This window comes from Syngnathoides biaculeatus, chromosome 13 (genome assembly GCF_019802595.1).
Source record: "Syngnathoides biaculeatus isolate LvHL_M chromosome 13, ASM1980259v1, whole genome shotgun sequence".
NCBI lineage: Eukaryota > Metazoa > Chordata > Actinopteri > Syngnathiformes > Syngnathidae > Syngnathoides > Syngnathoides biaculeatus.
Genome location: NC_084652.1, coordinates 180,997 through 194,937, shown reverse-complemented (window position 1 = coordinate 194,937; position 13,941 = coordinate 180,997). Strand labels below are relative to the sequence as shown.

The window sequence follows — 13,941 nt, the reverse complement described above, 5'->3', positions numbered from 1 at the left end:
TGTTCATTGTGAAAGAAACAGATATTAAACTTGTCTGTTGCAAGATTAAAAAAAAAAAAACTTTTATTTTTTACCAGTCCCTGCATAAACCATAAATAAAACCGCAGATATTTTTACTTTTTTTGTTTTTAAAGAACCAGATGGTTGCATGTGGCCGGAATGTAACCCCCCCCCTGAGTTTTTATATTTGTTTCAATACACAAGTGATTTAGTTTTTTCCATGTTATTGAAAATATTAATTTAAGTGCAGTATAGTGGGATGCGCTGGAAATTCCAGTTTCATCAAGCCATCAAATCCGTCGTAGATCATTTTTCAGACATATTGACTTACCAAAGCACTATTACAAACGGAGCCGGCGCAAGGCAATCAAAGGGGCCACGCGGGGGGCCCCAAGACACGGACAAGTCGACTAGGTTGACTTGACTGCTCCACGATGATCGTTAAAGTGTAACCGTTTTGCTTGAAGCGAAGATGGAGATGCTTAGAGCGACGGATGAAATTAATCCATCACCTAAATTGATTTAAATCGTCCTCTATTTCTAAAAGTGCGGCTATGGTAAGTGAGAGTGAACCGGGAAGGTGGGGGTGCGGTGGGGGGGGGGGCAGTTTCGAAGAAGGATTTTGAACAACTTTTTGGTCACTACAGTGAAATCGGAAAGGAGGCGTGGAATTTTTCCAGCGCACACGAAGAGATCTTAGACTACCGTAATTTCCGCCGATAAGCCGCGATTTTTTTCACACGCTTTCAACCCTGCGGTTTATGCGGTGATGCGGCTAATTTGTTCATTTTTTTCCCAACAGCCGCTAGGGGGCACTTGAGCGGAAAAGGTAAAAGTGAGACCGAACATATGTGCCGAGGAAGTGAGTTTTACCTCTCTGGCCCTGTTAGCGCTGCGCTACCGTGTTACTGTTGTGTCTCAGTGATTTTTACCAGTATGTTGTTTTTTTTAGCCAGCTCTGTTAGCGCAGCGGCGTTAGCGTTAGCACAGCAGCCCTAGTGTTAGCGTGGTGGCGCTAGCATTAAAATCTCCGTGAAGCGTCTTTCTTTGTAAATATATCGTCTTTCAATGCGGGCACTTGCGGCTTTTACACGGCTGCGGCGTATGTATGTACCAAATGGTATTTCCTTTTCAAATGTACTGCGAGAGGCTCATGAACGGGTGCGCTCTGTAGGCCGGGAATTAGGGTCATCGTTTGCAAAGAATTTTCCCATAAATGGTGAAAAATTATGAGCAAAAAGTCACCAAAAGGTTGAGAAGAAAAAATGGTCACATTATTTTTACTACCACCAAAAAAGAAGACAAGAAAGCCATTTTAGTTAGCCGGCCCGGTTAGCGCTGCGGCGCTAGCGTTAGCGTGGTTGCGCTAACGTTAAACTTGCTGTGTACCGTCTTTCTTTGCAAATATCTCGTGTTTCAATGTGGGCACTCGTGGCTTTTATACGGCTGCGGCCTATGTATGTACCAAATGGTATTTCCTTTGCAACTGTACTGGGTGAGGCTTATAACCAGGTGCGCTCTGTAGGCCAGGAATTACGGTATTGACAAATTCCTACCATGCTGAACCTGCTGCTGTGGTAGGCCCACACCCTGGATAAGTTTTCCTGTTTGGCCAAGTCGTGAAAACGGTTAACCCGGGTGTTCCAGTGGAGTGAAAGCGCAACAGCAGGAGCTTGGGATGGGCATTTACAAAAAACAAAAAATGTATCGTGAATTACCATAATTTCTCGAGTATAATGCGTCCTGAAGTATAATGCGCACCCCCAAAGTTGACCTAAAAAGGAAAGGAAAACCGTTCTACCAATGTACAATGCGCACTACCAATTTTCTGCTACCCATATGCTCAAAATATTAGGAATTATCTGTAATTACATTTTGTTAGGTTTGTACTTGTACAACAACCATTCCTAATAATCATTGTGCACTTGCTGATGTAGCCGTAATACAATCTCAGGACAGGCCACAGGACACGCTTGTGAGTTTGAACTCAAGTTGTTTTTATACTCACCTGAAGCCATCAAGGCGAGCTATCGTTGTATTCGGACTGCGGCGCAACTTCCGGGTTGCCGCATCATCGGCACGAATAATGACACATTTCTTTTAAAAGCAGCTGCACAGCTCGCCGTTGTAGTCGACATTTTTTTTGTCTTAGTACACGTTAAAACAAACTCACAGGCAGTCGTTTCTGATCTTTGGTGCAGTAGCAACAAGCCCGCTACGCTAACGGTCGTAAACAGCAAGCTCCCCGAGGAGGTCGTAGAGTTCAGGTTGGGGGGCGCACATTACTGTAATAAATATAAAGGTGTGACATAAGACATCGAATATCATATCGAAATGTATATGAATACATTCTACACTCTTATGTACCTGTATACAACTATACAATGGGATTGTATTTTTTGTTTTTCCATCCATACCTAAATATAATGCGCTCGATTAACTTTTTGAAAAAAAATTGCGCATTATTTTCGAGAAATTACGGTAAATATCTTTTTGACTGAAAGTTGCGCAGCTTCAGATTTATTCATCCGGATGACTCGGTGGTAAAGAAATCATCATGACGGTTGTCAAGCGCGTCCACAATTCTTTGCATAGTGAGGGTGTCGGACGGCAGCCACACGGAAACGAACAAGACGCAATATGTAAATAAGTTTATGTATCCCCCGCTAGGCGACGTGTAGCTGCCTATATGTCAAGTCGGTGTGTGGCATTTGACTGCTGCTTGGTGTTTAACTCCGGTAAGCAGCTTATCTGTCTGCTATGCTAGTTTGGGAATGCTGCAACCTTTAACTGTTTCTGCAGACAAAGCGCTGGTACCCCCCACCCCCCACCCCCCACACCACCCTTCATAAGAAAGAAGACAAAAAATAAAAGTAAGCTCACAATGCAGTCGCGTCTGCGTTACCGGAGCGACGGCCGTGTCCCCCCCCCCCCCCCCCCCCCATATTTTACCCTCTCTGCGAGGAGACGAATGGAAAAGTCGGAACAGGGGACGAGTCGGAGAACGAAGGATTCATTAGTGACACGTTAGCGAGTGTCAAATAAGTGCCAAGAACGCCGTTTGCGTTGTCTTAATGCTTGGGGCCTTGCAGGTGTGAAAAGGGGTTACATTTTTTTTTTAACATTTTCTGTTCAATTTCATTTCTCAGTCTTTGTGCAAATGGTACAAGCCGAACAGCACAGTGAACATTAACGCCCAAGCGTCATGCCTATAAACATTCTAAAATCGATATTGTAATGAAAAATACATGTAACATTATTCACTTCAATGTCTATACGAAAAAATAAATGTGAGCAGAGAGCGCGTCATCCAGCAAAGTTGCGGATGTGTCATTCGACATCCAAGTGGTCGCCATGCTGGCTGCATCTACTGCTCGTGACATCACCGCGAACATTCGCCGTTGTAAACACGCTGTGGCCTCTACTGTGGGGGACGCCCCTTCTGACACGGAAGCTCTTCTTTGACTGAAGTGTCCGGGGCAGTATTACCATATCGTTTCGAACCATATTTAGATGATATGCGGATCACGGCCAAACCACATGCGGCCAAACTACCTCCCCGTCTGATCACTTTTAACTAACAACAGACTCCCAGACAGTATGTATGAGCCAGCCCGGGCGAAGCCGTCCACCGACACAATTGAGTGACGTGACCGGGGGGATATTACCCCATCGTTTCGAGTCGTCTTTAGATGATATGGGGATCACGGCCAAACCACCTCCCCGCCCGATTACTTCTAACTAACAACAGATTCCCAGGCAGTATGTATGAGTCCGGCTGAAGCCATCCGCCGACGCAATCAAGTGACGTGACCGGGGCAATATTACCCTATCGTTTCGAGCCATATTTAGATGATATGCGGATCACTTCTAACAAACAACAGACTCCCAGACAGTATTTATGAGCCAGCCCGGCTCGTCCGCCCACCTACTATGGGACACGGAAGCTCGGCCGACGGGCACATCGATGCATTTAGCGCCTCTGACTTACAGACGCGGATCTTTTGTTACGTTCCTCCGCCACGACTACCTATCATTTGGAACCCACGAAGTTCTCGTCCTTTGCACCCGTGCAATCCATTTTTCACAACGAACCGGGTCTTTTTGAAAAGTATGAAGAAGGAATCTATCCTCTCGAGTGTTCGAACAATATCCAGCAATACAACAAGCCGGGATTTTGGCTAACACAACGGAACAAAGAGCTACCTTCCCGCAGGTAAAACTAGTAGAAACAAACAAGTCAGTTATATCACTTCCTGCTTCTTCTCCAAAACAAATCCCTTGAGAGGATTTTCGAGGCGGGAGTTACAAAAAGCCACACACGTCCAAATTATGTTTTGGGGTGAAAAAACGCATGGGTCCATACCGGCTGCTGTTTTTTTCATTAATAACATACTAAAAATCATGCATTTCATGGCAGTGGCCATTTTAATCTATCTACTGTATATCCAGGGTATCAATACCCAAGAGTGGTGGTCCATTGGTGTATATAGTATTGCTCGGATGAGTCTGCATACCTAAAAACTAATAAATCCCAACTTTGAAGATCGCTAAAAGCACTGCGCGCCCGACAGCTGAGCGGATGTAATACCATTAAGTAGCAAATGTTAAATCCAGATTAGTGTGCCGCCATTAATGTGGACAAGGCCTGCACATTACAGCGAAGCCCAACGCAACACGACACTGCACGCGTTGCCGTAAATCCGCGGCTGGTAGAATAATTATGACATCATTTCCCAATTTGAAGGCGATTTTTTTTTTTTTTTTTTGTGTGTGTCTTATTTCTGCAGATGCAAAGGTGACTGGTGATGCTTTGCAGAGAATCATCCATCGTTGACTTTGCTCCAGCTTCCTGATCTCATCTCCGAAAAAAGAAAAAAAAAAAACAAAACATATTTCCTTGGACGGCTGGCCTAAACCAACGGGTACAATGGCCGCTTCCCCGTGGAGCCGTCCGGCGTTTTCCTGCTTCTTGCTCCTTCTCTGCTGTTGCCACTTTTCGCAAGGTAAGTTCCAACGGAGTTGTGTCGCGGTAATGAGATTCTGCACCCAAACTTTTAAGGGGCGCTTTATTATTCAGCCAATGGAATGCCTTGAATTTGTTCGGCTGATTTGCAGCACTTGCACAAAAAAACAAAAGGGCCTGAAGAGTTGTTCAGAAACAAGGTTGCGTTTGAGTTCTACTTCAGTGCTTTCCGCCCTGGATATGGAAAAAAAAATGTTTGTCAAACGCGTTGTTCTTAACTCATTAAAGGAGACATATTCAATACTTACAGCACAAATTGCACTTTTGTCCTTTAGCCTTGTTAAACAGTTTTGCGGCGATTTTATTGTCGCATGCAATTAGCCACCGCTAACCTTGTCCCCCTCTATTGTGAGTCTTTTGTTACCATGGCTACCGGGGCGTAGCTTCCGGGTTCTGAGCGCTCTTAAAAGCGTCCTTCATATATTTCATTGTATTTAGCACGTGTAGGTGGCAGTTTGTCACCAAGCAGCTGACTTAATCCGCAGGGGGTTCTCGGTTTACGACAAGATAGAAGGTTCTGACTGAGATCAGGCCTGTCTGCAATCTTATATTTTGATCATGGGTGTAGCGATATATGCATTAATACTGCACAAGAAGGCACAATAAATTAGTCCCATGCTTACTTTTGTTGTTGTTTTACATCGTTAGCATAGAAGTGTTTTTTTTTTTTAATCCAAATATTAACTGTACCGTAATTTCCGGCCTACAGAGCGCACCTGATTATAAGCCTCACCCAGTACATTTGTAAAGGAAATACCATTTTGGTACATACATAAGCCGCACCTGTGTAAAAGCCGCGAGTGCCCAAATTGAAACACGAGATATTTACAAAAAACAGACAGTACACAGAAAGGGTTTTCAAAGTTCTAATACCTTAGCTTATCTTAACAGATTAGCATGAACAGGGCTGGTTTAAAAAAAAAAAAAAAAACAGCCGTGGCAGCTACACAGTAGTAACTCGGTTGTACTAAAATCACTGAGACGCGGCAAGAACACACTAGCGTGATGCTAACGCTGGCGCGGCGCTAACGCTGGCACGGCCCTAACAGGGCTGGTGTTAAAAAAAGACATACTTAAATCACCGAGACGCAGCAGTAACACAGCAGCAGCACGATGCTAACACTAGCGCGGCGCAAATGCTAGCACGGTGCTAACAGGGTTGGTTTAAAAAAAAAAGACATTTAAATCACTGAGACGCAGTAGTAACACAGCAGCAGCACGATGCTAACACTAGCGCAGCACTAACACTAGCGCGGCGCAAACGCTAGCGCTGCGCTAATAGGGCTGGTTTAAAAAAAAAAAAAAAAGATACCAGTAAAAATCACTGAGACACGGCAGTAACACAGCAGAAACACGCTAGCACAGCGCTAACGCTAGGGCAACTCCAACAAGGCCAGTCAAAAAAAAGAAGAAAAACATCCGGTAAAAGTCACTTCCTCGGCACATATTTTCCTCCAGTCTCACTATTACCTTTTCCGCTCGAGTGCCCCCTTGCGGCAGTTAGAAATATGCGCAAATTAGCCGCGTGACCGCACAAGCCGCAGGGTTGAACGCGTGTGGAAAAAAGTCGCGGCTTATAGGCCGGAAATTACGGTAATTATGACGTTACTACTGCTTTCTAAGCAAAGGACTGTGATAAATGGAGGACTCCCCGCATCGATTACTTTAGCAGATCTGTGCATGTGGCTCATGCAGCGGATACAGCAGCGACACAAACACCCTGCACCCCCACATTTACTATTTGGCACTCAAGCAGAAGGAGGCAAGCAATTAAAAATGACCATTTCTATAATATGCCCCCCCTTGAAAGTATTTACTGAAAGCCTTTGACAGTTTTAATGATGGATGCTGTTCGCACCCTCGAGGTTCACATGAAGTCCCCTTTATCATCTTCCTAAGAGATTGTCATTTTTCTTTGAAAATCTGAACCCCCCCGTAGGAATCACTCGCTTTAGCGACGCTCAATGAAATTCCACGCAACGTGTTTACCTGTCACCGTCCAAAGCCGGGGCTTGCTGATTTGGCGCCAGAGCGCCCGAAAGGAAACGCCTCCGCGTTTTTAATTGTCCCCGCCGACAACCAAGGCCTCGGTTTCTGCTTGCTTGCTCGCTTCGCTTTTGATGGCGGCGTTTGGCTGCGATTACAAGGATTGTCATAAAACGCTCCCGTCTGCTACATGCCCGTCAAAACCACCGACGGTCCCGCTCGGGCTGTTTGACGACGATCGTTACCCCCCCCCCCCCCAACCTCTTTGTTCCCATTGTACTGGCAACAAAGTAAGCGAAAATCAAAAACTCGTGCGCTGAGCATTGATTGCGGGTTATATGGTGTCTCTTTTTTGGGGATTCATTTTTTTGTTCTCCAATAGATTTGTCTCTGGATGCGATGATAAAACTGCCGCGATCCGAGCAGTCTTGGGTTGATCTTGGAAATACCGAGGCGGCTCTTGAAGTCAACCTCGGTTTTTGGGCTTCGAGGTTGAGTCGAGTAGACCTGGAGAAACGCTTCGAAGGACGAAATCGGGTTTTGGGATGCAAATGTATCAGGTTTTGGGTTACGTCTGAAGCTCCAAAGAATGCGTATTAACCGTTCTTTGAAAGAGAATGTGTGTTTGGATTTGGAAACAGTATCAGAATCTATCTGCTTTCCACTCACCTCCATCTGGTCATACCCTGAGGATTCCCACGTGGAGCCGCTTCAGTGTTTGCTAATGACCTCCCGGCCCTTGAAAGCAAAGACGATAATCAGCTTTTCACCAAAACAAAGCTCACACACATCACCGGCATGACTCTCCTCGACGAGCAGGAGGCCGCAGGCCGGTCGGAGCTCACCGTTGCGCACGCTCTTTCGTTAGCTTTAGCTTGCTAACCCCGATCGAACCCGTTTTGCACGGACAGCGATTGAGCGGCATAAATGAGCGTCAGCTTCTCACCCTTCTCCTGACACGGTTTGAAAACACCTGCACACAAGTGTCGTCCTGGCAAGTCAAGTCTCTTTCACACTTGCTTCACGGCCGTGTCGAAAGCGCTTTCGCGCCTGGCAACTGTGCGTTGGCACATTCTGATAATTACTATTTCGTTCAAGACAAAAGTGGCGTGAGCAGCACGTCTTAGGGCTTAAACATTCCGGTTCTGGCTTCCTGCGATTCTCCTTTGTCCTCTTTTAATCGCCCGGTACTACACGAGAAACCCGAAAACTCACAGGATTTGAATACCTCCTAGCTTACGCACTGAAAATCCCAGTTTAAGTGGGTTACACGTGGCGATTTTTCAAACGGTGAGAAACAAAGCAACGTGTAGGCGCTTATTGTTCTTGTAATGCGTGTACGCCACACGCATACTGCGATCATATCTGTCGTAGTACTCCGACTGAGGTCCGCGTCAGTCTGAGCCAGGCACCACAGTGCCACAGGGCATTCCAAAGACTGGTCGAGTAAAAAAAATAAAATTAAAAAAAAAAAAAAAAATGGCTAACTGTTTTCTTGTGTAGTAACTCGGTTTCTTTTGGAATCTCTTGGACTTTTCATTTTTTGATTTTTCTTGCGGTGAAAGACTTGGAAGACTTATCTAAAATACTCAACCAACGAGCATTAGGTCACCCCTAAACTGGCAGTCACGGAGTCTGTGGCTTGGCTTGGCCCAACTCGGATTTTTACCAGACACATAAGGATTTGCAAAGGTAAATATAGAACATATAGTGAAGAAAATAAGTATTTGAACACTGTGCTATATTGCAAGTTCTCTCACTTAGAAATCATGGTAGGTGCATGTCCACTGTGGTAATCTCAAGAGAAAAATCCAGAAATCACAATATTACAAAATACAATAATATGTATGATTTTTGAATGATTTATTTGTGTGATACAGCCGCAAATAAGTATTTGAACACCTGAGAAAACCAAAGTTAATATTTGGTACAGTAGCCTTTATTTGCAATTACAGAGGTCAAACGTTTCCTGTCGTTGTTCACCAGGTTTGCACACACTGCAGGAGGGATTTTAGCCCACTCCTCCACTCAGATCTTCTCTAGATCAAACTTTCAAAACTCCTCTGTATCATCCAAATGGTCATTGGCTAACTTAAGACGGGCCTCGACATGTGCTGGTTTAAGCAGGGGAACCGTCCCTGTCATGCGTGATTTCAAACCATGACGTCTTAGTGTATTACCAACAGTGGCCTTGGAAACGGTGCTCCCAGCTCTTTTCAGGTCATTGACCAAGTCCTGTCGTGTAGTCCTGGGCTGATTCCTCACCTTTGTAAGGATCATTGAGACCCCACGAAGTGATATCTTGCACAGGGCTCCACTCCGATTGCGATCGACCGCCATGTTTAGCTTCTTCCATTTTCTAATGATTGCTCCAGCAGTGCTTGGCAATTTCTCCGTAGCCCTTTCCAGCTGTGTGGAGTTGTACAATTTTGTCTCTGGTGTCTTTGGGCAGCCCTTTGGTCTTGGCCACGTTACAAGTTTGAGGTGGACAGGTGGCTTTATGCAGCTAGCGACCTCACACACGTGCATCTGATTCAGGATAGTACGTGAAGTGGAGGTGGACTTTTAGAGGCGGGCTAACAGGTCTTTGAGGGTCAGAATTCTAGCTGATACACATAAATCGTTAAAAAAATCATACATTATGATTTCTGGATTTTTCGTTTTAGATGATCTCTCTCACGGCGGACATGCACCCACGATGAAAATTTCAGACCCCTCCGTGATTTCTAACTGGGAGAACTTGCGATAAAACAGGGTGTTCAAATACTTCTTTTCTTCACTGTGTCAAACATTCACGACTGTTTTCAAAGTACTTTGGGGAGGGGGAAATTCCTTCTGAACGCACCCCAACACAACCGGGTGATAATCTCTTCGAAACACAAAAATTGATTCATAGCCGACTTTGCGTGCAAGAGAGGAAAACTGCTCAATTTCAGCCCGATTACCGTCACGTGTGTAACCAACCCCTTTTTTAGTGGCTTCAAGTTCTGACACTAACTCAAGTGGAAAATTGCCGGGTGGTCCCCGCATTCCACGTCAGTTCCATTTATATAGAATAGTTGCACTGGGAAAAAAAACACTTTTTTTTTTTTTTTTTTAAGGTGGGGGGGGGGGGCACTCATGCCCGTGCTAGTACAGTGTCTCAACAAACATTTGCTCTTTATTCCGCTGCCGTGACACAACAATCAAAACCGGCTTGCTATTTAAACACCGGAGCCGACCAAGAATGTTGACTAAGACCACAGGAAGTAATCCCTCGCTAAATCTGCCCTTTCTTTACTCGTAAGTCTCCGATTTCGGCTTTCATTGGCTCACAATGGGCATGCACCGGCGCACTCGCGGCCGCCGTCGTGCACTCCTGTCTGGTTTCTTTCATCTGCAGACCCAAACAGACCCGATACCTGCGTGGCCTACTTTGGAGCGGCGGTTCGGTGCGCGCCTTTATGTAATGACGCAAGGATGTGGCGGGCATTGAATAGAAATAATGAGCGTCCAAGTCAGGAATTTAAACAGACGTCTCCATAAAGTCTCGGTCCTTCTAAAGTCGTAAGCGCAAAAGTACCCATACTTAACATTTAATAGACTCTCGTGGCTGTAATAAATGTGACGGCGCAAGGATGACGTCCGTATATGTGCAAGCGGCGGCCGCCGTTTGATCGCCGAGTCCGACCTCGAGCGAGGCAACTTTTTTTTAAAATGATACGCTCATGTCAAATGTCCGCTAGATTTTCTCGTTTTGATGACTTTATCGCTAATTATTCTGACATAATTTCGTGAATATACAAAACCAGTTTGCAGAGAACTTTTTCGAGGGGCGTCGCATTCAAATTGGGACCTTTTTGCACACTGGCTGTCAGAACGCGGTTTTTCCGAGTGTTGCTGTCAGAGCTGTAGCAGAGGCGGGACGACAACTGGGTCAAAGGGAATCTTGTAATAATCTAAATGCGGGATGTCGGTCGCCTGCAACCTTTTTGATGTTGTTTGTCGCTGCGATACTCAAAGCGAGCTTTTCCTTGTGTTGCAGCTCTGACATTAAGCTTTTTTTGGGTGGTCATGGGCCAAGCTGTGGCGGCGCCGTCAGAACCGATACTGGCCCGTACATTTTTGATATAATATGATTTGTCTGAAGGGTTAATTGATATTTTACATTTTTTATGCTATGTTATTCAAGCCTGACCCAACCACTGTTCTGGAAAAACTGCAGAAAGGAGGATTGAAGACCAGTGATTCCATTTAATCAACCGAAATTACAATGAAGTTGGGACATTGTACGTCATGTCATTATCCAAGCCGGTTATCCTCACGAGGGTCGCGGGAAAACTGGAGCCTATCCCAGCGAGCTTCGGGCGAAAGGAGGAAGAGACCTTGAACTGGTCCTCAGTCAGTCGCAGGGCACATATAGACAATAGATAGTGAACGGGAATCGATCCCGCGCTGCCCGCACCGAAGGCAGGGGTGTGTACCACTACACCATCAGTGACTCTTCTCGTACGAAATGAAAATAAAAACAGAATATGACATCCATGACTCCCAAAGCGCAATTTGAAATGAGCAACTCCAAACGGGTGCTTTGCGAGCATTCCTCAACTTTCCCAGTCTTTTGCTGCTCCCGTCTCCAGATTTTTGGGAATGTTTTTCTAGACACCAACTTCCAAATGAGAGAATGTCAATTTTAATATTTATTCATGGGCGGCACGGTGGAACAGCTGGTAAAGGGTTGGCCTCACAGTTCTGAGGACCCGGGTTCCATCCCGGCCCCGCCTGCGTGGGTTTCCTCCGGGTACCCCAATTTCCTCCCATATCCCAAAAACCTGCAAAATTAATTGGACGCCCTAAATTGCCCCTAGGTGTGATTGTGAGTGCGCCTGTTTGTCTCTATGTGCCCTGCGATTGGCTGGCAACCAGTTCAGGGTGGACCCATCGACAGCTGGGATAGGCTCCAGCACTCCCCATGACCCTGGTGAGGATAAGCGGCAAAATGGATGGATGTTTATTCGTATTTTTACAAGACAATAACTTGAATGTCACATAAACCTCAAATTTTGGCTGGCAAAAAAAAATGACTGCTGGTAACTTATCAAACGAATAATTTTGGCCACAAATGTAATGTACCACTGTATTGTTTATTTTCTGTATTTTTTTTCATGACACAAGCAAGAGATGTTTTGCTTTTCCTGTCCTCTTTGCCTCCCACAGCTGATACACGATTCCTTTCTGGCTTGCATGCCATCTTGCTGGTGTTTCTACCCCGCCCCCCTCCCCACCCGAAAAAAAAGGTGGCAAAGGTTAACAACGCTTTTTTTTTTTTAAATGATGATTATTATTTTGTGACTCAAGCAGTGTCACGCATTGTGCTGATTGAAGACCTTCCCTTGTGTCTCACTGGTATTTCCAGTCCTGAGCCTCCCACTCGATGGGTGGGGACGGGGGGGGGCGGGGGGGGGGGGGGGGCACTATTGTGCGCTAAGTCCTCTCTGGCCCGGGGCCATCCACAGCCAGTCTGTCGCCCATTGATATGCTTGGCTTGCCATTTTATAATTCATATTGAGCGTCGCCGCCGCTCATGAATTATCGGCCAAACCGTGGGAGAGTCACAGATGAGCGGTCAATCTGTGCGCCGCGATACATCACGCGACTGGACGTTTTTCAAGTCGTGAGGCGCGAGGAGTTCACCGTACAGATTTAGCGCCATGTTGAGACGTTTAATGATTGTATTTGTACCCTCCTTTATTTACCCGTACGCTTCTGTCAGCCCGCCAGCCAACAGGCAGCGATCAGAAGAAACCATTTTAATAATAGCCGAGCGAGATGGAAAGTTTGGAATCAAAACACGGACGGCGGATTGAAATGAGGCGGAGAAGCGCGAATCTCCGCCGTCAGCGTTGAAATACGGCGCCGTCCGCGATGGGGGTCGCCCGACGGTTACGACGGTGATTTGTTTGCGTTCAATGAGGCGCAAACAGCAATCATATTTCAATCTAGAATGTAAAAATCAAGCCTCTTTGCCCCGGATCTCCGCTTTTATTATGTTTACCCGATTTTCCTGTCTTGAGGTCTTCATCTGTCAGGGTGGAAACTGCATTTTCTGACAGTTTGATTCCATTTTCTTCTCTTCTTAATCTCACCTCGCCCGCCCAGTAACAAGTTGTGCAAACACCGAAGCAGATGCCTACTTCAATCTTTTTCCTCGCTTAAAAACCGCCTGCGCTGGTTTTTTCCTCCCCGGGCAGCCTAATTCAAATAATAGATGAGTCCGGCTTACAAACCCAAAAGTAGTTTACTTCAGAATTTTCGTATTTTCTTCGCGTAAGTCGCCGTAGGGTTCAGTTGTCATAACAGGATGATGCATTCAGCCAGGAAGGAAGTAGGGATTCGAATAATATCAGCTACTACAATATGAGATTTAGTTTTTTGTATTTGTAGCACAGGCAAACATATTGTGGGGGGTGGGGTGGGGGGCTAATAAAAATAAAAGAGTAAGAGACTGCTGGATTTAGGTTTATTTAATACAGAAAGGGATGACAAAAACAAGCTTAACATGCAAATGGAGACGCGTTGCAGATGTAATTTCGGGACCGCCGGATGTTCTCGAATAAGCGCCTCCCTCAAGTAAATAAACGGGAATCCAAAGTGGGACTATCTCAGATCAGAAGCGCTATTGTTGACACGCTGTGACACAAATGTCAACCGCGGGGCTGCTAACCCGAACGGCAGCACCTACTGAAGTACGTGAACAGCTTCTCGAGTGTCAGGACTGAACGCGTACAGGGAGTCCTCGGGTTGAGAAGGTCTCGACCGAAGACCAACGCCCGTCCCCGTCTGCCATTTTGCCTCGCTAATGCTTGTCCGCGTTTGTGCGCCGGGAGTATCTTCGCATTCGCAGAAAATATGATACAGTATGATTTGTTATTCTAGATCAATGTGCAAAA

At 45.7% G+C, this 13,941-nt stretch overlaps 1 protein-coding gene across 5 annotated transcripts in view; it reads left to right on the top strand.

The window, feature by feature from the left end:
- The window catches only part of LOC133511404 (adhesion G protein-coupled receptor L2-like), a 153,265-nt gene that overhangs the window by 30,672 nt on the left and 108,652 nt on the right, over positions 1 to 13,941 (top strand). For all 5 annotated transcript variants that reach the window (XM_061840288.1, XM_061840287.1, XM_061840289.1 and 2 more), the window contains exon 2: positions 4,791 to 5,006. In XM_061840288.1, coding sequence (XP_061696272.1) covers positions 4,931 to 5,006 — 76 coding nt within the window. In that variant the 5' untranslated portion in view covers positions 4,791 to 4,930. The remainder of the gene's footprint in view (positions 1 to 4,790; positions 5,007 to 13,941) is intronic.